The sequence below is a fragment of the Ranitomeya imitator genome, chromosome 3 (genome assembly GCF_032444005.1).
Source record: "Ranitomeya imitator isolate aRanImi1 chromosome 3, aRanImi1.pri, whole genome shotgun sequence".
NCBI classification, from domain to species: domain Eukaryota; kingdom Metazoa; phylum Chordata; class Amphibia; order Anura; family Dendrobatidae; genus Ranitomeya; species Ranitomeya imitator.
In genome coordinates this window covers 132,008,781-132,034,644 of record NC_091284.1, presented here as the reverse complement: position 1 = coordinate 132,034,644, position 25,864 = coordinate 132,008,781, and the positions used below count along the sequence as shown (strand labels likewise).

Below are 25,864 nucleotides of genomic sequence, written 5' to 3'. Positions count from 1 at the left end.
CGACTGCGACAAAAATAAACCAGCCAATCAGAGAAGCCCATGATGAAGATCCACCAATGGAAATGTGCCGTGGAGTGACACGACTTCCGGAGCTGCTTCTTGGCCTGGACGCCGCAGGTAGTAAGGTGCTGCTGTCTGGGTGGAAGCGGATGAGTGCGGCGGGGATGCGGTGAGCATGTGTCTGTGAGGCGGGCACGGAGTGTAGGACACAAAGGCCGGATGTTCCAGCCACGGCTGGGCTGTGCAGGACGCATCCCTTCAGTGGACGGGCTGCTAGGTGAGTATTGTGTGTGCTGGATGCACCGGCTTCACCGTATATGGACGAATGCTCCTCCCACGTGATGCCTTTCACAGACAGGAAAGCTGTAACACTCTGTGCTGCTGTGTGTCCCGGTGTAGCGGCTTCCTAGCTGCAGACGATGGCGAGCTGGGCCCGTCCCCACACTGTGCACCCCCCCCCCAAAAAAAAAAAAAACTGCTCCCCCCCACACACTGTGCTTCCCCCCCACACACACGCACTGTGCTTCCCCCCCACACACACGCACTGTGCTTCCCCCCCACACACACGCACTGTGCTTCCCCCCCACACACACGCACTGTGCTTCCCCCCCACACACACGCACTGTGCTTCCCCCCCACACACACGCACTGTGCTTCCCCCCCACACACACGCACTGTGCTTCCCCCCCACACACACGCACTGTGCTTCCCCCCCACACACACGCACTGTGCTTCCCCCCCACACACACGCACTGTGCTTCCCCCCCACACACACGCACTGTGCTTCCCCCCCACACACACACACACACGCACTGTGCTTCCCACACACACACACACACACGCACTGTGCTTCCCCCCCACACACACACACACACGCACTGTGCTTCCCCCCCCACACACACACACACACACACACACTGCTTCCCCCCCCCCCACACACACACACTGTGCTTCCCCCCCCCACACACACACACACTGTGCTTCCCCCCCCCACACACACACAGTGCTTTCCCCCCCCACACACACACACTGTGCTTCCCCCCCACACACACACTGTGCTTCCCCCCCCCCACACACACACACACTGTGCTTCCCCCCCCCCACACACACACACACACACACTGTGCTTCCCCCACACACACACACACACACACACTGTGCTTCCCCCCCCCACACACACACACACACACTGTGCTTCCCCCCCCCACACACACACTGTGCTTCCCCCCCCCCACACACACTGTGCTTCCCCCCCCCCACACACACACACTGTGCTTCACACACACACACACACACACACTGTGCTTCCCCCCCCCACACACACACACACACACACACACTGTGCTTCCCCCCCACACACACACACACACACACACTGTGCTTCCCCCCCACACACACACACACTGTGGTGCTCCCCCCCCCCACCCTGACAGACATGGTGCATGTGGAGCTGGGGTCCTGCTGCTAGTAATGTGCCCACTGCCTTGTAAGTGGGGGCTTTCTGCTCTAGGACTGGGGGCTCCTCCTTTCATGCACTCTGCATTCTTAAAGGGGATTTCCTATGTTAACCCCTTCATGACAGGACTTTATTTCCGTTCCACCATCTCTCCCGTATAACTCTCCTTCTGTCATCAGATGTTAAAGGGCTATACCCTGCTGTAATGTTTTGATTGGTGGGGTCTGACCTCTGGGGTCACATCGGATGGGTCTGAATGACCGTCATGTTATATGCTTCCTCTAGTCGGGAGAGCCCGGCGTCCTTAATGGGATATACAGATATATAATCACTGCACTCGTACTATGGAAGATGCTTGATGCAGGTGAAAAAGTTTATTGAAACAATTGTTGCAGTAAGGTAAAACGGTGAAGCGATAGGCATAAAAGACGTTTCGGCCAACTCGTGGCCTTGATCACATTATCGCCTAGTGGGAAGATCCTGGTTTACTGCTGTACTCCAGTGTTGCTAAGGGTATCAGCCAGAGACAAAGGAATAAAGTAGTCTTGCCGACCTCTATTTTTGCTGCTACTCAAACGTATGACGAACCGATTGTCGCCGTATAGTGGAGCACACATGTAGGTATGGTAGTTTAATGCTCTTGTTGCAAAAAGTGCACCAGGCCGGTCGTCGTAATATGAGGCATACGTGTAGGTATGGCAATTTGATTTTAATGCTGTTCAACCTACAGTACACCGGATGTCCCCAACATGTGGATAGTGCACGTAGATATAGCTGCCAGCATGCAGACCCAGTCTCGGCCCAACTATAAAGGTCCCGTGTTCTAGATTGAATAGGAACTGTGGTGCACAGAGGTTTAGATCCGCAATCCGCTAGTAGCGTTCGTGGTTGGGGGGGCCGGCGTTTGTGGCCAAGTGGTAGACGCAGACACAAACAGTGTCTTTGCTGAGGGACGGCTGAGGGTCTGCATACTGGCAGCTATATCTACGTGCACTATCCACATGTTGGGGACATCTGGTGCACTTTTTGCAACAAGAGCATTAAACTGCCATACCTACATGTGTGCTCCACTATACGGCGACAATCGGTTCGTCATACGTTTGAGTAGCAGCAAATATAGAGGTTGGCAAGACTACTTTATTCCTTTGTCTCTGGCTGATACCCTTAGCAACACTGGAGTACAGCAGTAAACAAGGATTTTCCCACTAGGCGATAATGTGATCAAGGCCACGAGTTGGCCGAAACGTCTTTTATGCCTATCGCTTCACCGTTTTACCTTACTGCAACAATTGTTTCAATAAACTTTTTCACCTGCATCAAGCATCTTCCATAGTACGAGTGCAGTGATTATATATCTGTATGTTTGATGGGACTACTGGTTCCGTTCACTTGCACCGTCACATCCTTAATAGTCGAGTGCTAGCCTTTCGTACTGTCCTTAATGGGATAGCGCCCTCCCCTGTGAAGGGCTGGTTGGATATAGGGGAACATGGCTTCGTTGTGGTATGTTTTGCATTTCACAAATAGACATGTGGGACAGTCAGTACTGATCCCATAGGATGATCCCAGCATCCAGCGCATTAGTTGTTCTGCTATCTGGTCCTCAGGTGGTAGTAATAACGCTGTCTGTGCGGCTGGGTACGTTGGAGCTGTGCACAGGTTTGTCACCAGTTTAATCAGGCCGCCAGACACAACTGATGTATGTATATCCAGACTATAGCCACAGCCTTCATTCAGTAAATTGGGGGGAGACCAGCTGTCGGAAACCCACCGAATATCATAAATATTACCTCTTGTTACCTTAGATAAGGCGAGATCTAATTATCTGCCGCTCTCTTTTATGACGGCTATTATTCGTAAACGGGTTGGTTCCAGGGTGAGGCCACATAACAGGTGCTTTGCTCGGAGACTGAGACAGTAAACCAACTTGTCAGGACTAATGATCGTGCATATAGATGAGCAAAAAGATTCCCCACTACTAGTCACTAGACCTCGTGATGTTCTGGGGCCCGGTAAGGCTACTTTCACATTTGCGTTTATTTGTTTGCATTGACGTGCAGTGAAATGACGTATCGACAGACATCATGAAAATAGCGAAAAACGTGTGCGACGGATCCTGTGAAATGACGGATGCGTCGTTCTGATTTGTCAAGGGGAAAATTTCCGGAATTCAAATGTCTGGGGACGAAAGAGAGAGAGAGAAACTGACTTTTTTCCCTGACTTGAAAATCCTTCCGGGCATGCTCCGAAGGGGAAAAACTGGATCCGTCGCTGATTCCAGTGTGTGACGGTCAGCGATGGATCCTGTGCCCATAGGCTTCCATTGTAGCCGATGACGGGCAGCGCAGGATGCGTCGCTGACCAATTTTCCGGCGTGCACAAAAAAACGTTACAATGAACGTTTTTCTCCGCACGACGGATGAAACGGATGGCCATCCGTCACAATCCGTCGCTAATACAAGTCTATGGGAAAATGCAGGATCCTGACAATTTTTGGGCAGGATCCTGCATTCTCAAAAATCGACGGATTGTGACGGATCTGAAAAGACTGAAGTGTGAAAGAGGCCTAAGTGATAGGGGTGCCACACAGGATTACTGGCACAGAAATGAGCACTGGTCTGGCTGCCATGGAGGGTCAAAGTGGAAGCCGCATCGGGGTTATAAGGCTATGTTCACACTCTGCGGATTTTGCTGCGGGTCCGCAGCAGTTTCCCATGCGTTTACAGTACAATGTAAACCTACGGGCAACGCAATCCGCAGTACACATGCTGTGGAAAAAAAGTGCGGAAATGCAGCGGTTTACATTACGCAGCATGTCAATTCTTTGTGCGGAATCCGCCGCGGTTTTACACCTGCTCCATAATAGAAAACCGCAGGTGTAAAACCGCAGTAGAATCCGCAGAAAAACCGCGGTAATTCCGCAGGAAGGTTTGGATTTCATAGCAATGTTGTGTAGCCGAGTGATCTGCTGCAGTGCTTGGCTATAGGTCACTCTGAGATTCCATGTGTTCTAAATCCTACAGAGAAGGGCTTAGGTGTGATGTGAATCATAGAATGGTAGAACTGGAAGGGACCTCCAGGGTCATCGTGTCCAACCCCCAGGATTCACTAAACCATGTCAGACAGATGTCTGTCCAGCCTCTGTTTAAAGACTTCCATTGAAGGAGAACTCGCTACTTCTCATGGCATCCTGTTCCACTCATTGATCACCCTGTTAAAGTTTTTTTTTTTCTAATATCTAATCTGCATCTTCTCCCTTTCAGTGTCATTTCATTGCTTCTTGTGTTTCCATGTGCAAATGAGAAATATGATCCTTCTAAACTGTGACATCCTTTTAGATATTTGTAGATCGCTATTAAGTCTCCTCTTAGCCTTCTTTTTTGTAAGCTAAACATAGAGCAGGGTCACAGGAGGTATTGTCCTTTCCTCAAGATGCCTTCGGCAGCAGAATTGGGGCAATGCTGTGGGCCCTGGGTAGGAGGAGGGGGTATCATAGCGGAGCGATGCTGTGAGACTGGTGTCAGTGGACACACAGAGTTCGTTGTGTGGCGATGCTGCAGCCTAGTGTCAACAGTGAGCGGAGTACATAATTGATTTCCCAGTGGCCATTTTCCTGAATCCGTGGGCCGTCGAAAGCAGCACATGCGCAGATTGGGATCTCTGCCCAGCCAAGATCACAATCTGCGCACGTGAGGCCATTTCCCTGACGCCTACAGCCTCATGAAAATGGCCGCTGGGTCGAGATCCCAATCTGTGCATGCGCCGCCTCCAGCCCACAGGTTTAGGCAAATGACCATAACCCCCAGGTAAGCCAGCATTCGGACTATAAGATGCACCCACCAAAACTTTTTGGGAAAAAATGCATCTTATAGTCTGAAAAATACGGTACTTCATGTGATCTAGATTTTATGCTTCTCTTAATACATCCTAGAACTCTTTGCCTTTTTGTTGCTACATCACACTGTTGACTCATGTGCAGTTAATGATCTATTAGTATACCCAAGTCTTTTTCACACTTGCTGTTGCTTAGGGTACCGTCACACTATACCATTTCGATCGCTACGACGGTACGATTCGTGACGTTCCAGCGATATCGTTACGATATCGCTGTGTCTGACACGCAGCAGCGATCAGGGATCCTGCTGAGAATCGTACGTCGTAGCAGATCGTTTAGAACTTTCTTTCATCGCTGGATCTCCCGCTGTCATCGCTAGATCGGTGTGTGTGACACCGATCTAGCGATGCGATCCAGCGATGCGTTCGCTTGTAACCAGGGTAAACATCGGGTTACTAAGCGCAGGGCCGCGCTTAGTAACCCGATGTTTACCCTGGTTACAAGCGTAAAACTAAAAAAAAAAACAAACAGCACATACTTACATTCTGGTGTCCGTCAGGTCCCTTGCCGTCTGCTTCCCGCACTGTGACTGCCGGCCGTAAAGTGAAAGCAGAGCACAGCGGCTGTACTTTCACTTTACGGCCGGCAGTCAGTGAGTGCGGGAAGCAGACGGCAAGGGACCTGACGGACACCAGAATGTAAGTATGTGCTGTTTGTTTTTTTTTTTAGTTTTACGCTTGTAACCAGGGTAAACATCGGGTTACTAAGCGCGGTCCTGCGCTTAGTTACCCGATGTTTACCCTGGTTACCCGGGTACCTCGGCATCGTTGGTCGCTGGAGAGCTGTCTGTGTGACAGCTCCCCAGCGACCACACTACGATTTACCTACGATCACGGCCAGGTCATATCGCTGGTCGTGATCGTAGGTAAATCGTATAGTGTGACGGTACCCTTAGTTCTATTCCTCCCATTCTGTAGATGTTGTCATAGTTTTTCTTGGCCAGATGTAGAATCTTGCATTTCTCCCTGTTAAATACCATTCTTTTAGTAGCTGCCCATTGTTGAAGCTTATCTAGATCCTTCAGAATCCTTTGTCTTCTCTAGTGTTCGCTATCCCTCCTAGGTTTGAATTGTCTGCAGATTTGATCAGTTTACCTTCAGCTCGCTTATCTAGATCATTTCTAAAAATGTTGAACTCAACACTGGAGCTAGGACAGAGCCTTGTGGTAACATAGTTAGTAAGTAAGGCCGAAAAAAGACATTTGTCCATCCAGTTCAGCCTATATTCCATCATAATAAATCCCCAGATCTACGTCCTTCTACAGAACCTAATAATTGTATGATACAATATTGTTCTGCTCCAGGAAGACATCCAGGCCTCTCTTGAACCCCTCGACTGAGTTCGCCATCACCACCTCCTCAGGCAAGCAATTCCAGATTCTCACTGCCCTAACAGTAAAGAATCCTCTTCTATGTTGGTGGAAAAACCTTCTCTCCTCCAGACGCAAAGAATGCCCCCTTGTGCCCGTCACCTTCCTTGGTATAAACAGATCCTCAGCTAGATATTTGTATTGTCCCCTTATATACTTATACATGGTTATTAGATCGCCCCTCAGTCGTCTTTTTTCTAGACTAAATAATCCTAATTTCGCTAATCTATCTGGGTATTGTAGTTCTCCCATCCCCTTTATTAATTTTGTTGCCCTCCTTTGTACTCTCTCTAGTTCCATTATATCCTTCCTGAGCACCGGTGCCCAAAACTGGACACAGTACTCCATGTGCGGTCTAACTAGGGATTTGTACAGAGGCAGTATAATGCTCTCATCATGTGTATCCAGACCTCTTTTAATGCACCCCATGATCCTGTTTGCCTTGGCAGCTGGTACCTCACCTGAATCACAGTTCCAATTGGATGTGAAACCATTTATTACCACTCTTTGAGTTTCGGTCACTGAGCCAGTTATGAATCCAGCTAACTTGTAGCCTTGTCAATCCCATACATGGTCGTTTTTTTCAATAAGGATAGTACGAGATACTTTATCAAATGAAGGTGTCATTGGTTTCAGATCTTCCAAATTCTTATGCCTCTTGATAAATATGTAAAGGCCAAATCGTGAATTGTCTTTACCTTCAATGTGGTCACATTGAGTCATATGATGTAACTGTTGCCAAAAATCCAAACCTTAAAACCATGTTTTCTCTGGAACTGCAGTCATACAGCCAGGCTCTGAGTCATTCTGCCTGTGGTTTGAGCAGCATGAATCACCTGACAGATTCCCTTTAAGCATCATTTCCTGGACATTGCAAGCCAGATGCATTTCTATAGCTGGATACCGCTGGTCTTGTGTACATCCCCTTTTAACTCGAACACACTTCAAATCTTAAAGCAATATCATATTTTCATACAAGCCCTTAACCCCTTACCGACCTCCGCCGTACTATTACTGCGGAGGTCAGATCCCCTGCTTTGATGCTGGCTCCGGCGGTGAGCCCGCATCAAAGCCGTGACATGTCAGCTGTTTTGTACAGCTGACATGTGCCTGCAATAGTGACAGGTGGAATCGCGATCCACCCGCCACTATTGACTAGTTAAATGCCGCTGTAAAATGCTGACAGCGGCATTTAACTGGCGCTTCCGGCCATTGGGTCGGAAATGAGCGCATCACCAACCCCGTCACATGATCGGGGGTCAGCATGACAACTTGAGGTCTCCTTGAGACCTCTATGGTTGCTGATGCCGGCTTGCTGTGAGCGCCACCCTGTGGTCGACGCTCATAGCAAGCCTGTAATTCAGCTACATAGGAGCGATCTGATGATCGCTCCTATGTAGCAGAGCCGATCAGGCTATGCCAGCTTCTAGCCTCCCATGGCTATTGTAACATGGCAAAAGTAAAAAAAAAGTTTAAAAAAATATGAAAAAAATATAAAAGTTTAAATCGCCCCATTCAAAATAAAACAATAAAAAAAAAAAAATCAAACCTACACATATTTGGCATCACCGCATTCAGAATCGCCTGATCTCTCAATAAAAAAAAAAAAGCATTAACCTGATAGCTAAACAGCGTAGCGAGAAAAAAATTCGAAACACCAGAATTACATTTTTTTAGTTGCCGCAACATTGCATTAAACTGCATTAACGGGCGATCAAAAGAACATATCTGCACAAAAATGGTATCATTAAAAACATCAGCTCGGCACGCAAAAAAATAAGCCCTCATCTGACACCAGATCACGAAAAGTTTGACTTTTTTTTTTTTTACCACTTAAATAAAACGAAACCTAGACATGGTTGGTGTCTATGAACTTGTAATGACCTGGAGAATCATACTGGCAGGTCAGTTTTAGCATTTAGTGAACCGAGCAAAAAAGCCAAACAAAAAACCAGTGTGGGATTGCACTTTTTGTTTTGCAATTTCACCACACTTGGAATTTATTTCCCGTTTTCTAGTAGCCGACGTGCTAAACCTAATGATGTGGTTCAAAAGTGCAACTTGTCCCGCACAAAACAAGCCCTCACATGGCCATATTGATGGAAAAATAAAAAAGTTATGGCTCTGGGAAGGAGGGGAACAAAAAACAACGAAAAAAAGAATTTTTTTTAATTGAAGAAAACCATCCAATATCATATGTTTGAGTAACATAGTAACATAGTTAGTAAGGCCGAAAAAAGACATATGTCCATCCAGTTCAGCCTATATTCCATCATAATAAATCCCCAGATCTACGTCCTTCTACAGAACCTAATAATTGTATGATACAATATTGTTCTGCTCCAGGAAGACATCCAGGCCTCTCTTGAACCCCTCGACTGAGTTCGCCATCACCACCTCCTCAGGCAAGCAATTCCAGATTCTCACTGCCCTAACAGTAAAGAATCCTCTTCTATGTTGGTGGAAAAACCTTCTCTCCTCCAGACGCAAAGAATGCCCCCTTGTGCCCGTCACCTTCCTTGGTATAAACAGATCCTCAGCGAGATATTTGCATTGTCCCCTTATATACTTATACATGGTTATTAGATCGCCCCTCAGTCGTCTTTTTTCTAGACTAAATAATCCTAATTTCGCTAATCTATCTGGGTATTGTAGTTCTCCCATCCCCTTTATTAATTTTGTTGCCCTCCTTTGTACTCTCTCTAGTTCCATTATATCCTTCCTGAGCACCGGTGCCCAAAACTGGACACAGTACTCCATGTGCGGTCTAACTAGGGATTTGTACAGAGGCAGTATAATGCTCTCATCATGTGTATCCAGACCTTTTAATGCACCCCATGATCCTGTTTGCCTTGGCAGCTGCTGCCTGGCACTGGCTGCTCCAGGTAAGTTTATCATTAACTAGGATCCCCAAGTCCTTCTCCCTGTCAGATTTACCCAGTGGTTTCCCGTTCAGTGTGTAATGGTGATATTGATTCCTTCTTCCCATGTGTATAACCTTACATTTATCATTGTTAAACCTCATCTGCCACCTTTCAGCCCAAGTTTCCAACTTATCCAGATCCATCTGTAGCAGAATACTATCTTCTCTTGTATTAACTGCTTTACATAGTTTTGTATCATCTGCAAATATCGATATTTTACTGTGTAAACCTTCTACCAGATCATTAATGAATATGTTGAAGAGAACAGGTCCCAATACCGACCCCTGCGGTAGCCCACTGGTCACAGCGACCCAGTTAGAGACTATACCATTTATAACCACCCTCTGCTTTCTATCACTAAGCCAGTTACTAACCCATTTACACACATTTTCCCCCAGACCAAGCATTCTCATTTTGTGTACCAACCTCTTGTGCGGCACGGTATCAAACGCTTTGGAAAAATCGAGATATACCACGTCCAATGACTCACCGTGGTCCAGCCTATAGCTTACCTCTTCATAAAAACTGATTAGATTGGTTTGACAGGAGCGATTTCTCATAAACCCATGCTGATATGAAGTTAAACAGTTATTCTCATTGAGATAATCCAGAATAACATCCCTCAGAAACCCTTCAAATATTTTACCAACAATAGAGGTTAGACTTACTGGCCTATAATTTCCAGGTTCACTTTTAGAGCCCTTTTTGAATATTGGCACCACATTTGCTATGCGCAAGTCCTGCGGAACAGACCCCGTCGCTATAGAGTCCCTAAAAATAAGAAATAATGGTTTATCTATTACATTACTTAGTTCTCTTAGTACTCGTGGGTGTATGCCATCCGGACCCGGAGATTTATCTATTTTAATCTTATTTAGCCGGTTTCGCACCTCTTCTTGGGTTAGATTGGTGGCCCTTAATATAGGGTTTTCATTGTTTCTTGGGATTTCACCTAGCATTTCATTTTCCACCGTGAATACCGTGGAGAAGAAGGTGTTTAATATGTTAGCTTTTTCCTCGTCATCTACAACCATTCTTTCCTCACTATTTTTTAAGGGGCCTACATTTTCAGTTTTTATTCTTTTACTATTGATATAGTTGAAGAACAGTTTGGGATTAGTTTTACTCTCCTTAGCAATGTGCTTCTCTGTTTCCTTTTTGACAGCTTTAATTAGTTTTTTAGATAAAGTATTTTTCTCCCTATAGTTTTTTAGAGCTTCAATGGTGCCATCCTGCTTTAGTAGTGCAAATGCTTTCTTTTTACTGTTAATTGCCTGTCTTACTTCTTTGTTTAGCCACATTGGGTTTTTCCTATTTCTAGTCCTTTTATTCCCACAAGGTATAAACCGCTTACAGTGCCTATTTAGGATGTTCTTAAACATTTTCCATTTATTATCTGTATTCTTATTTCTGAGGATATTGTCCCAGTCTACCAGATTAAGGGCATCTCTAAGCTGGTCAAACTTTGCCTTCCTAAAGTTCAGTGTTTTTGTGACTCCCTGACAAGTCCCCCTAGTGAAAGACAGGTGAAACTGTACAATATTGTGGTCGCTATTTCCTAGATGCCCGACCACCTGCAGATTTGTTATTCTGTCAGGTCTATTAGATAGTATTAGGTCTAAAAGTGCTGCTCCTCTGGTTGGATTCTGCACCAATTGTGAAAGATAATTTTTCTTGGTTATTAGCAGAAACCTGTTGCCTTTATGGGTTTCACAGGTTTCTGTTTCCCAGTTAATATCCGGGTAGTTAAAGTCCCCCATAACCAGGACCTCATTATGGGTTGCAGCTTCATCTATCTGCTTTAGAAGTAGACTTTCCATGGTTTCTGTTATATTTGGGGGTTTGTAACAGACCCCAATGAGAATTTTGTTACCATTTTTCCCTCCATGAATTTCGACCCATATGGACTCGACATCCTCATTTCCTTCGCTAATATCCTCCCTTAAAGTGGACTTTAGACAAGACTTTACATAGAGACAAACCCCTCCTCCTCTCCGATTTTTACGATCCTTTCTAAACAGACTGTAACCCTGTAAGTTAACTGCCCAGTCATAGCTTTCATCTAACCATGTCTCGGTTATTCCCACTATGTCAAAGTTACCTGTAGATATTTCTGCTTCTAGTTCTTCCATCTTGTTTGTCAGGCTTCTGGCGTTTGCGAGCATGCATTTTAGAGGATTTTGTTTTGTTCCAATATCCTCGCTGTGGATTGTTTTAGAAATGTTCTTACCTCCCTTCTGAGTATGTTTTCCTGGGTCTCCTTTGTTCGAGTCTGTTTTTCTTCCCGTCCCCTCTTCTTCTAGTTTAACGCCCTCCTGATGAGTGTAGCGAGTCTTCTGGCGAATGTGTGTTTCCCAGGTTTGTTGAGGTGTAGTCCGTCTCTGGCGAGGAGTCCATCGTACAAGTAATTCACACCGTGGTCCAGGAATCCGAATCCTTGTTGTCTGCACCATCGTCTTAGCCAGTTGTTTGCATCAAGGATCCTGTTCCATCTCCTGGTGCCATGCCCGTCTACTGGAAGGATAGAAGAAAAAACTACCTGTGCATCCAGTTCCTTTACTTTCTTCCCCAACTCTTCAAAGTCTTTGCAGATTGTGGGTAGGTCCTTCCTTGCCGTGTCATTGGTGCCAACATGTATCAGAAGAAATGGGTGGACGTCCTTGGAGCTGAAGAGCTTTGGTATCCTATCGGTCACATCCTTGATCATCGCACCTGGAAGGCAGCATACTTCTCTTGCAGTTATGTCCGGTCTGCAGATGGCTGCTTCTGTGCCTCTCAGTAGTGAGTCTCCCACCACCACCACTCTTCGTTGCTTCTTGGCTGTACTTTTTGCTGTCACTTGTTGCTGTGTGCCCTTTTCTTTTTTGCTTGCTGGTATTGCTTCATCCTTAGGTGTGCCATCTTCATCCTCTACAAAGATTTGATATCGGTTCTTCAGTTGTGTGGTTGGTGATTTCTCCATGGTCTTCTTGCTTCTTTTGGTCACATGCTTCCACTCATCTGCTTTTGGAGGTTCTCTGACACTTTTTTCACCTTCTGTGACCAGTAGAGATGCTTCAGTTCTGTCTAGAAAGTCTTCATTCTCTTTGAGTTTCAAAGTTGCTATTCTTTCTTTAGACCCCGCACCTTTTCTTCTAAAAGGGCCACTAGTCTACACTTCTGACAGGTGAAATTTGATTCTTCTTCTGGTCGATCTGTGAACATGTAGCACATGCTGCAGCTCACCATGTAGGTTGTCACATCTGCCATGTTGCTCCTAGATCCTGCTGACTTGCTGTGTGTTTTCCTTCTTGTGTAATCTACTCAGCCAAGCTCTCTTGCAATAATGTCCTACAGGCAAAAATTTGCGCGCCGTAAGGTGATGCTTTCCAAGCAGCTGGTCCCGACTGTACCCAACGATCTTCTAGCTTAGGGAGACTCTTCGCTTTTCCCAGAAGGCACCTGGAATATGCAAATTAGCCTCCTCAAGCTTGAATCCCTGGTTTGGTGATGCTTTCCAAGCAGCTGGAGAAAAAGCAGTAGAAAAAGTGAACCCCAGTTTTCAGTGTTGGGTGTGACAGCAATAACTAAATCTAAATGTTTATGGTATTGATTAGTTCTTCACATCAGCTTGGAGGAATTTTAGCCTGTTACTTCATATAAATCAGCTTCAACTCTATGTTGGGGGATTTTATCCAATGAACTCAGAATTCATTGTTCCTACAAACGACGGCAAGCTGTACTGGCTGAGTTCCAGCAAAACTGACACAAACCATGATGCTTCCACCACTGTGGTTCACAAATGGTATGAGGCTTTATGCTGTAAAGTGTCTTTTCTTTCTCCAAACAATACTTTAATCCAAAAAGCTCTATTTTGGTCTCGCCATCCACAAAACCTTGTTTCAGTAGCCTTCTAGTTTGTTCAAATCTTTAGCACCTGCAGGTGGTCAGTAATGTTGTTTTTGGAGGACAGTGGGTGTCTCCTATCATATACCCCATTGTTGTTCAGTGTTCTCCTGATGGTGGATTCATGAAAGTTTAAAGCGCAACTGTCAATTTATTTAATTTTATATATTGGTGTTCCTGATCTATTGGTGGTCCGTGTCCTGAGACACACCATCACCATTCAGTCAACACTGTGTGTGCACATAGCCTTCGAGTGGTGCACAGGTTCAAAAGTAAAGGTACCGTCACACTAGACGATATCGCTAGCGATCCGTGACGTTGCAGCGTCCTCGCTAGCGATATCGTCCAGTGTGACAGGCAGCAGCGATCAGGCCCCTGCTGTGCTGTCGCTGGTCGGGGAAGAAAGTCCAGAACTTTATTTGGTCGCTGGACTCCCCGCAGACATCGCTGAATCGGCGTGTGTGACACCGATCCAGCGATGTCTTCACTGGTAACCAGGGTAAACATCGGGTAACTAAGCGCAGGGCCGCGCTTAGTAACCCGATGTTTACCCTGGTTACCATCCTAAAAGTAAAAAAAAAAACAAACACTACATACTTACCTACAGCCGTCTGTCCTCCAGCGCTGTGCTCTGCACTCCTCCTGTACTGTCTGTGTGAGCACAGCGGCCGGAAAGCAGAGCGGTGACGTCACCGCTCTGCTTTCCGGCCGCTGTGCTCACACAGACAGTACAGGAGGAGTGCAGAGCACAGCGCTGGAGGACAGACGGCTGTAGGTAAGTATGTAGTTTGTTTTTTTTTACTTTTAGGATGGTAACCAGGGTAAACATCGGGTTACTAAGCGCGGCCCTGCGCTTAGTTACCCGATGTTTACCCTGGTTACCGGCATCGTTGGTCGCTGGAGAGCGGTCTGTGTGACAGCTCTCCAGCGACCAAACAGCGACGCTGCAGCGATCCGGATCGTTGTCGGTATCGCTGCAGCGTCGCTAAGTGTGACGGTACCTTAAGTCTATGGGTCTTTCACAGATCAGTGTACGGACCCCTTGAGCCTTTTTACCATTCTGTGTGCATCTTGTGTGGGAGCTACATACTCCAGAATGGGGTTTTGACCCATCTGTAGAATACACACACCAATCGGAAGCACAATGCAGAGCCTATAATATATAAAAACTTCTATAAATGACAGTTACACGTTACCATGAGTTATGAGTGAGGCCTTTAATTGCTTGGAGGTTTCCTTAGGTTCCTTTGTGACCTCAGACTATTATACACTTTGCTATTGGAATGATCTTTATTGGTCAATTTCTCCTGGGTAGTGTCATAAAGATCTTGAATTTCCTTTTTTGTGCACCGTCTGTGGATCGGTGGAGTCCAAACTTCTTAGGGTATGTTTCCCACGTGGCGTTTTTCCTCAGTATTTGATGCGGATTGGATGCTGCGTACAGCCGCAGCATCCAGATGTTACAGCATAGTGGAGGGGATTTTATGAAATCCCGTCTCCACTATGTGCGCACGGCCTCATCCGGCGGCCCTGTGTAACCGGACATGCGGCGCGTCTTTACCGACCGCAGCATGTCTATTTATCTTGCGGAGACGCAAGATAAATAACCCGGTCTATGAATACGATGCGGTGATTCCAGATGTGTTCTATGAACACATCCGGAATCACCGCTCGTACAACAGGCGGCGGCGCCTTGGGCGGAGCGGGGTATCCGCTGCGTCCAAGCGCTGCCAATACACCCCGTGGATACATAGCCTTAGAGATGGTTTTGTAACCTTTTCCAGCCTGATAAGCATCAATAACTCGTCTGAGGTCCTCCAGAAATCTCCTTTATGTCCCGATTCACTACCAGAAACACGTTGTCAAGATCAGACTTTGGGTGTGGTTTCTGCTTGCTGTTCAGTGGTTTGCAATACCCACTAACGTGTATATATATATATGTGATTATTTTCAAATACAGTGTATCTTTTCCCCTTTTGGTGATATTACCACTAGTCATAGTATATGTTTTATATTGTATTTTGGAAGTATTATTTTTCATATCGTATCTTGTTTCTCCATATCCAACATACAGGTCCTTCTCAAAAAATTAGCATATAGTGTTAAATTTCATTATTTACCATAATGTAATGATTACAATTAAACTTTCATATATTATAGATTCATTATCCACCAACTGAAATTTGTCAGGTCTTTTATTGTTTTAATACTGATGATTTTGGCATACAACTCCTGATAACCCAAAAAACCTGTCTCAATAAATTAGCATATCAAGAAAAGGTTCTCTAAACGACCTATTACCCTAATCTTCTGAATCAACTAATTAACTCTAAACACATGCAAAAGATACCTGAGGCTTTTATAAACTCCCTGCCTGGTTCATTACTCAAAACCCCCATCATGGGTAAGACTAGCGACCTGGCAGATGTCAAGAAGGCCATCATTGACACCCTCAAGCAAGAGGGTAAGACCCAGAAAGAAATTTCTCAACAAATAGGCTGTTCCCAGAGTGCTGTATCAAGGCACCTCAATGGTAAGTCTGTTGGAAGGAAACAATGTGGCAGAAAACGCTGTACAACGAGAAGAGGAGACCGGACCCTGAGGAAGATTGTGGAGAAGGACCGATTCCAGACCTTGGGGAACCTGAGGAAGCAGTGGACTGAGTCTGGTGTGGAAACATCCAGAGCCACCGTGCACAGGCGTGTGCAGGAAATGGGCTACAGGTGCCGCATTCCCCAGGTAAAGCCACTTTTGAGCTACAGAGAAGCAGCACTGGACTGTTGCTAAGTGGTCCCAAGTACTTTTTTCTGATGAAAGCAAATTTTGCATGTCATTCGGAAATCAAGGTGCCAGAGTCTGGAGGAAGACTGGGGAGAAGGAAATGCCAAAATGCCTGAAGTCCAGTGTCAAGTACCCACAGTCAGTGATGGTGTGGGGTGCCATGTCAGCTGCTGGTGTTGGTCCACTGTGTTTCATCAAGGGCAGGGTCAATGCAGCTAGCTATCAGGAGATTTTGGAGCACTTCATGCTTCCATCGGCTGAAATGCTTTATGGAGATGAAGATTTCATTTTTCAGCACGACCTGGCACCTGCTCACAGTGCCAAAACCACTGGTAAATGGTTTACTGACCATGGTATTACTGTGCTCAATTGGCCTGGCAACTCTCCTGACCTGAACCCCATAGAGAATCTGTGGGATATTGTGAAGAGAAAGTTGAGAGACGCAAGACCCAACACTCTGGATGAGCTTAAGGCCGCTATTGAAGCATCCTGGGCCTCCATAACATCTCAGCAGTGTCACAGGCTGATTGCCTCCATGCCACGCCGCATTGAAGCAGTCATTTCTGCCAAAGGATTCCCGACCAAGTATTGAGTGCATAACTGAACATTATTATTTGTTGGTTTTTTTTGTTTGTTATTAAAAAACACTTTTATTTGATTGGATGGGTGAAATATGCTAATTTATTGAGACAGGTTTTTTGGGTTATCAGGAGTTGTATGCCAAAATCATCAGTATTAAAACAATAAAAGACCTGACAAATTTCAGTTGGTGGATAATGAATCTATAATATATGAAAGTTTAATTGTAATCATTACATTATGGTAAATAATGAAATTTAACACTATATGCTAATTTTTTGAGAAGGACCTGTACACTTCCATATCCTTTTCACCTCCTCAACAAACTTTATTTGCCCCCCCCCCCAAAAAAAAAGCTCACCCACTCACACCTATTTGTCATCCCATTGATTAAAAACACCAAACTACATTCATTCCACTTCCAAATAATCTGCTTATCCTAAAGGTTCACATCTTTTAGCCACTCAGACGTGATATTGGATCATTTTCCTCAATGAAAAGACCATCTAATATTTTTTTTAACGAATATATTTGATTTGCTCCTCTTTATCTACTTTCACGACTGATGTACTTTTAAGGCTACTTTCACACTAGCGTCGGATTCGGCCCGTCGCATTGCGTCGGGCCGAGATTCTGACGCTAGCGTTTGATGCACCGCACAACGGGTGCAGCGGATGCATTTCTCCGGCGCATCCGCTGCCCCATTGTGAAGTACGGGGAGGTGGGGGCGGAGTTCCGGCCGCGCATGCGCGGTCGGAAAAAGCAGACCGTTGGCAGCAAAAAACGTTGCATTTAACGTTTTTTGCTCCCGGCGGTCCGCCACAACACGGTGCAACCGTCGCACGACGGTTGCGACGTGTGTCAATACGTCGCAATGCATCGGTAATGTTACTCTATGGGGCAAAAACGCATCCGGCAAACAACTTTGCAGGATGCGTTTTTTCCCCTAAACGACGCATTGCGACGTACTCAACACAACACCAGTGTAAAAGTAGCCTAAGTCAGATTTATCTAGACATATGGAGCATTCTCAAGGGTTCACAAACTCTCAAGCACAGTTTTTTTTTTTTTTTTTTTAATAGGTTATGATCGTTGTAAGTTACTGTATAAAATGTTTAATGACTTGAATACTAAATGCTTTTGGATTTCTAAAGTAAATAATAATACAAAACATTTTAATGTATTTCTCAGGTGATTCATGGCCGGGGACGTGGAAGGGTACTCTTCTTCAATCCATGATAGCAGTGTCACTGCAGGGTTCAGGGCACTATACGAGGAAGGCCTGTTGGTTGATGTCACCCTTGTGATAGAAGATCACCAGTTTCAAGCACACAAAGCACTCCTGGCCACTCAGAGTGACTACTTCCGTATCATGTTCACGGCTGATATGAGAGAACGTGATCAGAACAAGATCTACCTTAAAGGATTGACCGCTACAGGCTTCAGCCACGTGCTCCAATTTATGTACTATGGTAACATAGACCTTAGCATGGCTACCGTCCATGAAATTCTCCAGGCGGCTATGTACGTGCAGTTGACTGAAGTTGTGAAATTTTGCTGCTCTTTCCTCATGGCTAAGATTTGTCTGGAAAACTGTGCGGAGATTATGAGGCTTCTGGATGACTTCAGTGTGGACGTTGAAGGTGTCAGGGAGAAGCTTGACACGTTTCTGTTGGAAAACTTTGTTCCGCTTATGGCTAGACCTGACTTTCTCTCCTACCTTAGCTTTGAAAAGCTCAAGAGCTACCTGGACAATGACCGTCTGAGTCGGTTCCCTGAGATTGAACTGTATGAAGCTGTTCAGGCTTGGTTGCGACATGATAGGAGACGCTGGAGACACACAGACACCATCATTCAGAACATCAGGTTTTGTTTGATGACTCCATCCCATGTCTATGAGAAGGTTAGTGAGCTTGAAAGCACTAGACAAGATTCTTCACTTAGCTAGGGCACCACCACATCAATAGGTAAGATATAATAAGGGTGGAACGGTAACAAACTAGAAGCAGTTTGCCATAGAGATGGCAAGGAAGGAGTACCCTACTTTTTACTTGTTTCTGTATATCGTTTGATTTTCTTTTTACATTATTATTTGTTACATATTTACAGCAAATAAAAATGACATATATGTATAGAAAATATATTAGCGTGGTCCTTCTTAACCTGGTTATCAGTACTTATCCTTTTATTTTGTGTTGCATTTACTGGCATGTTTTCATTTTATTTTTTTTTATTTATTTATTTTTTGTTTCAGACCAAAGCCCTGAACCTGTCTAATTTTAGTTATGATTTATGTACAGGCGTCACTGGACTAGACACCATCATACAGAATTAAAATGTACCCTATGTAAAGGTGCCGAGAACAAGGGCATGGATCAAATATCACACTAGTGTAGTCAAGGGATGATGACAGGCATCCAAAGTAAGAGTGCATGGCCAAAAGTATTTGGACATAAGACCATCTCTTGTTAAACATCTCATTCCAAAACAATTGGCATTAGTAAAGTGGACCTTGTCCCTATCTTCTGCTGTAGCTTCTTCCACACTTTAGGCTTTCCACAAGATTTTGGATCATGGCTGCTGGAATATGTACCCAGTTAGACATATTGTTGGCTTGTGATATGTATTACAATAGATCCCAAAGGTACTTGGTGTTTAGTTTGGGGATATGTGCAGTTCTTCTTCATTAAACTGTTTTTCTGTACGCTTTTATTATTTTACACTTTTAATTGTGTGTTGCAAAATTTTCCAGAACTGATGTGCTTCATTTTAAATATCTCCCTAGACCCCCTCCATCATACAGCACTGAAAATGTCTCATCTGCTCCAGCATGGCATGGATTTGATAAATTGACATTTTGAGCTAGGATGCTACTATCATTGTGCTTTTCCAAGTCTGAGCTCTTAACCCTCATCTATTTGTTTGTCTTTGTACTTTGCAGACCTTGCCAGTGTATGCGACTGGCTCGGCCAACTCGCCAATTATAGATGTTTACTAACTTGTGACTTATAAGGTTTGTTTCCATGGGTCATGGCACTGCTGGATTTCTGCCCCCCAAAATTTCCAAGTGAGCCCCCTTTTTCCTTTCCCTTTGGTAGATCATGGAATATCAACAGACTCGTAAGTAGTCCTATAATTACAGTGCTGTCGGGGTGTCCTCCACTGAAAGAAGCAAGCCAGAACCCCATAAATGGGAACCTGTGGGTCGCTGAACTAATTACATTACTAGATGGGGTATTAAGCCAGACAACGTCAAGATTCAAAGCAGATTTTCTCAGTGCTAAAATATATATTTGTGGCCTGGAAGGTATAGTTAAACTTTAAAGAGAACCTGTCACCAGGTCAAAAGTGGTCAGCCTTTGCCCTTATTTTATTTTTCCAGGTATTCCATTTGTTCCTGTATTTATTTGTTGTTTTTTTTATCTGCCATTTTTGTTCCAGAGAGATGGGTCTATTTTATTTATTTTATGATGTTTACGAGGAGGGTGTTGCTCACAGGTTAATAATGGAGAGCAGCCTAATGACTATAAATTCTAGCAAGAAATAAAAAGGTACATGGCTCTGGGACTATATAGCAGATGACAAAAAAAGCAACTTGTGGGAGCAGAAGGCGTAAAACTGGTCACTTTTTACCTGGTGACATGTTCTCTTTGAACCGCAACACTTGTGGTAAGTATAATGCAGGGGTTAGGAGCTGAAATGCAACTCACCGTCTTAAGATCTTCTGTCCCACACTGCATTGTCTTATAGAAGAAGAGTATGTGCTTTTACATTTGTGTAAAGAATTAAAGTACCGTAGATGTTTGCCTTCATCAATTTTTAATAGCTACAGGTAAACTGAGGTAAAGTTTAGGTTTACTATAAAGACCTCCCAGACAAGGACCGTTGATGCCGCGATCTAGTCTGTTGTAGGCAATCGTTTTACCTTTTCCATGCTGTTTTAAATTGTAGTTCTCCCTTAATAGGTTTGGGCAGCCACTACTTCTTTTTTTTTTTTTTTTTCTCTTTTTTTTACCTTGACGGCCTAGCGTTGGCCATCAATATCTAATCGGCAGGGGTATAATATCTGGCACCCCGCTGATCAGCTGTTAAGGTACCTTCACATTAAGCGACGCTGCAGCGATACCGACAACGATCCGGATCGCTGCAGCGTCGCTGTTTGGTCGCTGGAGAGCTGTCACACAGACAGCTCTCCAGCGACCAACGATGCCGGTAACCAGGGTAAACATCGGGTTACTAAGCGCAGGGCCGCGCTTAGTAACCCGATGTTTACCCTGGTTACCATCCTAAAAGTAAAAAAACAAACGCTACATACTTACCTACCGCTGTCTGTCCTCGGCGCTCTGCTTCTCTGGTCTGGCTGTGAGCGCCGGGCAGCCGGAAAGCAGAGCGGTGACGTCACCGCTCTGCTTTCCGGCCGCTGTGCTCACAGCCAGACCAGAGAAGCAGAGCGCCGAGGACAGACAGCGGTAGGTAAGTATGTAGTGGTTGTTTTTTTTTACTTTAACGATGGTAACCAGGGTAAACATCAGGTTACTCAGCGCGGCCCTGCGCTTAGTTACCCGATGTTTACCCTGGTTACCAGCGAAGACATCGCTGAATCGGTGTCACACACGCCGATTCAGCGATGTCTGCGGGGAGTACAGCGACGAAACAAAGTTCTGGACTTTCTTCCCCGACCAGCGACAGCACAGCAGGGGCCTGATCGCTGCTGCCTGTCACACTGGACGATATCGCTAGCCAGGACGCTGCAACGTCACGGATCGCTAGCGATATCGTCTAGTGTGACGGTACCTTTACTGACTTCCAGAAAATCTTGGATGCTGCTGGAACAGAGCAACTCAGTCCTGTCAATAGTATCTGAGTAATGCAGATCCACCCCCTGTTCAGTTGAATCTGCAAGACTCATCCACAGCCATTATTGAAATGACTGATCTGCTGTGTTTTGGTAGCATCTGAGAACTTTTGGCAGGTAACAACTTATCGGCAAGGATGCTGCATGTCAGACCCCCACCGATCAGTTATTGGTCTATCCTGGTGTTAGGCCATCAATAAAGAAAAAAAAATAGTGACCAACTCCATGAAGCTCTCCAACACTAAATAGTGTGAACTTGGTCTGAGAGTAGATGCACTCATTCAGAGGACTCCCAAATCTATCGTTGAGACATCTGAAAAACTGTCATGTTTTAGCAAAGTGCACAAAGGATGTGTCCACCACTGCATTTGTAATTGCTAATGTTTATTGGCCTTTACATTGTGTTCTTGAATAGAACGTTTTATATATGTATAACTCTAAACGTCCACGTCTGTTAGGTGGTTCAGGACATTCCTTTTAAATGGAACCCGTCACATGAAAAACTTCTATTAGCCTGGAGATATGGGGTTAATTTACAGGTTAATAGCGTTACGAGCCTGGTTGGTGCCTGCACGGAGAACCCTGCTAATGGGAGGAAATAAAAATGTGTTTCCCCCCAGCAGGCTCGCTCTTTCAGCCACTGTATAGAGTGGCAGCTGTAATCATGCCCCTGGCAATGACTGACAGCCGGGTCTAATGCTGAGCAAGCTGTCAGTCAGTGCTGGGGGCATGGTTACAGCTGGGTACCATCCCTATGACTGATTGTGAGCCTGCTGGAGGGGAATAAAGTTCATTTCCTCAAAGTGCCAGCGCCGGGCAGGTTGAGAGCACAACCTGAAAATTAACCCCATATCTGCAGGTTAAGTGTTTTTTTTTTTTGTTTTGTTTTGTTTTGTTTTTTCTCCAAACAAGTCTCCTTTAGTGTTTGGAGCAGGTCAAATGGTTGATAAAACGTAAGATTGTAACTCCACGGTTTTAGCAGGATCAGAAGAGGACAATAAAATAAGACTTGCCTTTGTCTGTGTCGTGAGATTGGTGCTTTACTATTTTACACTTCTACCTCATCTAAACAAATGAGGCTTTTCATTTTCTGTAATAAATGTAATGTAGATATATTTTATAATGGCATTCTCTCACATAGAACATTTGTGGTTTTCTTTCAGGTGAAAACCTCTGAGTTTTACAGATATTCCCGTCAGTTGCGGCATGAAGTTGAGCAGGCACTAAACTACTTTCATAATGTAAGTGAGCAACCATTAATGGAGATGAAATCCAATCACATCCGGTCAGCGAAACCCCACACAGCGGTGTTCCGAGGGATGATAGGACATAGCATGGTAAACAGCAAAATCCTCCTTTTGCACAAGCCACGCGTTTGGTGGGAACTTGAAGGACCTCTGGTACCTCTACGACCTGATTGCCTGGCAATTGTCAACAACTTCGTCTTCCTACTTGGAGGAGAAGAACTTGGTCCAGATGGGGAATTTCACGCTTCATCAAAAGTCTTCAGATATGACCCACGTCAAAACAATTGGGTGCGAATGTCTGATATGTCTGTACCTCGGTCTGAGTTTGCGGTGGGTGTTATTGGGCGATATATTTATGCTGTCGCCGGAAGGACGAGAGACGAAACCTTTTATTCGACTGAGCGCTATGACATTGTAGAAAACAAATGGGAATTTGTAGATCCTTATCCCGTTAATAAGTATGGCCATGAGGGCACTGTCCTCAACAGTAAGCTGTTTATCACTGGTGGGATTACATCCTCTTCGACGTCCAAGCAAGTTTGTGTTTTTGACCCAAGTAAAGAAGGAACGGTGGAACAGAGAACTCGGCGGACGCAGGTCCACTTGAACTGCTGGGAAAACAAGTGCAAAATGAACTACGCCAGATGTTTTCACAAGATGATATCTTACAATAGCAAACTCTATGTCTTTGGGGGCGTATGTGTTATTTTAAGAGCATCTTTTGAATCTCAGGGCTGTCCCTCTACCGAGGTTTATGACCCTGAAGCGGATCAGTGGACTATTTTGGCATCTATGCCCATTGGCAGGAGTGGGCATGGAGTAGCTGTTCTGGATAAACAGATCATGGTGCTTGGCGGACTATGTTATAATGGTCACTACAGCGACTCCATCCTTACTTTTGACCCAGAGGAAAACAAATGGAAGGAAGATGAATACCCTAGAATGCCTTGCAAGCTGGATGGCTTACAAGTATGCAGTCTCCATTTTCCAGACTATGTTTTAGAGCACGTAAAACGATGCACTTAACAGTAATATGAAATTCCTGCTGCCGGGTTTTTTTTTTTTTGTATTTTTATGTCTTAAGCGGCTCGGACCTTTACCCTTTCTATGCTTTGTGTAAGCTCAATATTGATTGCTTTCAGTGAAACGGGGAGCAAAAAAAAAAAAGTCCCGACACTGCAAATGGTTCTGGCCTGAATCGTGCATAATATCAAATTTGGTGTGAGTACATTTTAATTTTTTTTTCCCTATGATCTTACTTGAACACCTGTTTGAGTTTTATTTCTTAGTATTGGATTTGCCACTTGGCATGAAAAGAAGAAATCTTATATATTCAGTTAAGGCTTATTATTAGACATTGAACATGTGCAAAAATGTTTCCTGTAGAACTATCAACATTTCAATATCTGCATGACTCAGGCCTCTTGCTACCTCTAAGGTCCTTTTATAGGTGCAGCATTTGTCATAGTATTGAAATACGTGACCACTTCATCTGGTCCATAAACATTATTACCCCCCAAAAAAATGGCAGCTGTAAATGAGGGTGCACAAAGCACAACTATTCATGAGGTTTGCAGAAGAACCCTCAAAACAAAAGGGAAAACTTATTGGCTAATAAATGTATTATTGCTGAAGTGACTAAGTTAATGCTTTTTTAAAACCTTTTTTTTTTTTTTTTTTACAGTTATCGCTTGCCCTGCGAAATATCCTTCATACCGTTAGTATTAAGGCTCTTAAAGTTTTAACAAGTTCATCAAAATATAAAGGGTTGTTTATTTTGTAAGCAAAATCTACGTACTACTGGTACTGGCTAATGCACATGCATTTATTACTGGGATGAATTATTTTTAAATGTATGTTACTGGGTACTTTTTTTTAATTTATTTTTTTTTTTTTATCTCCGTCTTAAGGTGAAGTTCCCATGATGAGTTTTTGATGTGTATTATGGCTGTGCAACAAAAAACGCAGCGCCTTAGTTATAGCAAAGTGGATGGGATTTGTAGAAATCTCGTGCCCACTTTGCTTATTTGTATGCAGCATAAACTGACCTGCGAACACACTGAGGTTTTATGTGCAGATTTTCCCCATAGAATTGCATTAAGTGTGGAAAATCCACATGTAAAAACACATGTAGTCTGCACATTGTATCACTAATTTTGTGAAAGCCAAATTCCCGGAAGTATCAAAGACAAAAAACACAGCTTCAAAAACTCGATAAAGCGCATAAAAAAGAAAAAACGCAAGTAACCTAATGTAACTAATAGGTGACTGCTGCAAAAAATCGGCAGTATCATAACTCGCCAAATATTCATCTTAGAAACGTAGCCTCAATGTCTATATACTGGAGGTAAGTCTCCTCACACTGCATCAGCGATGTGTATCTGAGGCTTCTATCTGCAGGATTTCCTGGAATTATAAGTTTAAAAGGGTTTTCCCACAAACAGTTAACTTTAATAAAAATTAACAGCACTTTTGAATAATAACTTCCACAATAGAAAAAAGAAATGTTCCTGTTCTGAGATAATCTTATAAATCTGTCCCTGCTGTGTCTGACCGTACAGAGACATGGTCTGATCATACCACCGCTCCTGGGCAGGAGAGGTCGCAAAAGAGAGTATACAGACAGCACAGCAGGGGATTACAGCTGATTCTTTGAGAGAAAACCTTGCTTAACCCCTTCATGACCGGGGGATTTTTCGTTTTTCCGTGTTCGTTTTTCGCTCCCCTCCTTCCCAGAGCCATAACTTTTTTATTTTTCCGTCAATTTGGCCATGTGAGGGCTTATTTTTTGCGGGACGAGTTGTACTTTTGAACGACATCATTGGTTTTAGCATGTCGTGTACTAGAAAACGGGAAAAAAATTTCAAGTGCGG

At 44.5% G+C, this 25,864-nt stretch overlaps 1 protein-coding gene across 2 annotated transcripts; it reads left to right on the top strand.

The window, feature by feature from the left end:
• On the top strand, positions 1-24,625 carry KLHL15 (kelch like family member 15). 2 transcript variants are annotated; one of them, XM_069761463.1, is made up of 3 exons: positions 1-117; positions 18,081-18,792; positions 22,908-24,625. In XM_069761463.1, exons 2-3 carry the CDS (start codon positions 18,088-18,090, stop codon positions 24,015-24,017), a joined length of 1,815 nt encoding a protein of 604 aa, XP_069617564.1. In that variant the 5' UTR covers positions 1-117; positions 18,081-18,087; the 3' UTR covers positions 24,018-24,625. The 2 variants fall into 2 exon arrangements, with proteins under 2 accessions (XP_069617564.1, XP_069617563.1); XM_069761462.1 differs by having other exon boundaries at positions 89-277.
• The last annotated feature ends 1,239 nt before the right edge of the window (positions 24,626-25,864 follow it).

What these genes read in the sequence shown, in the direction of transcription:
- KLHL15 (XM_069761463.1), top strand. Translation starts at nt 18,088, where the DNA reads ATGGCCGGGGACGTGGAAGGGTACTCTTCTTCAATCCATGATAGCAGT. An exon ending in CATCCCATGTCTATGAGAAG is followed by an intron (nt 18,793 to 22,907) that starts GTTAGTGAGCTT and finishes GTTTTCTTTCAG; the next exon opens with GTGAAAACCTCTGAGTTTTA.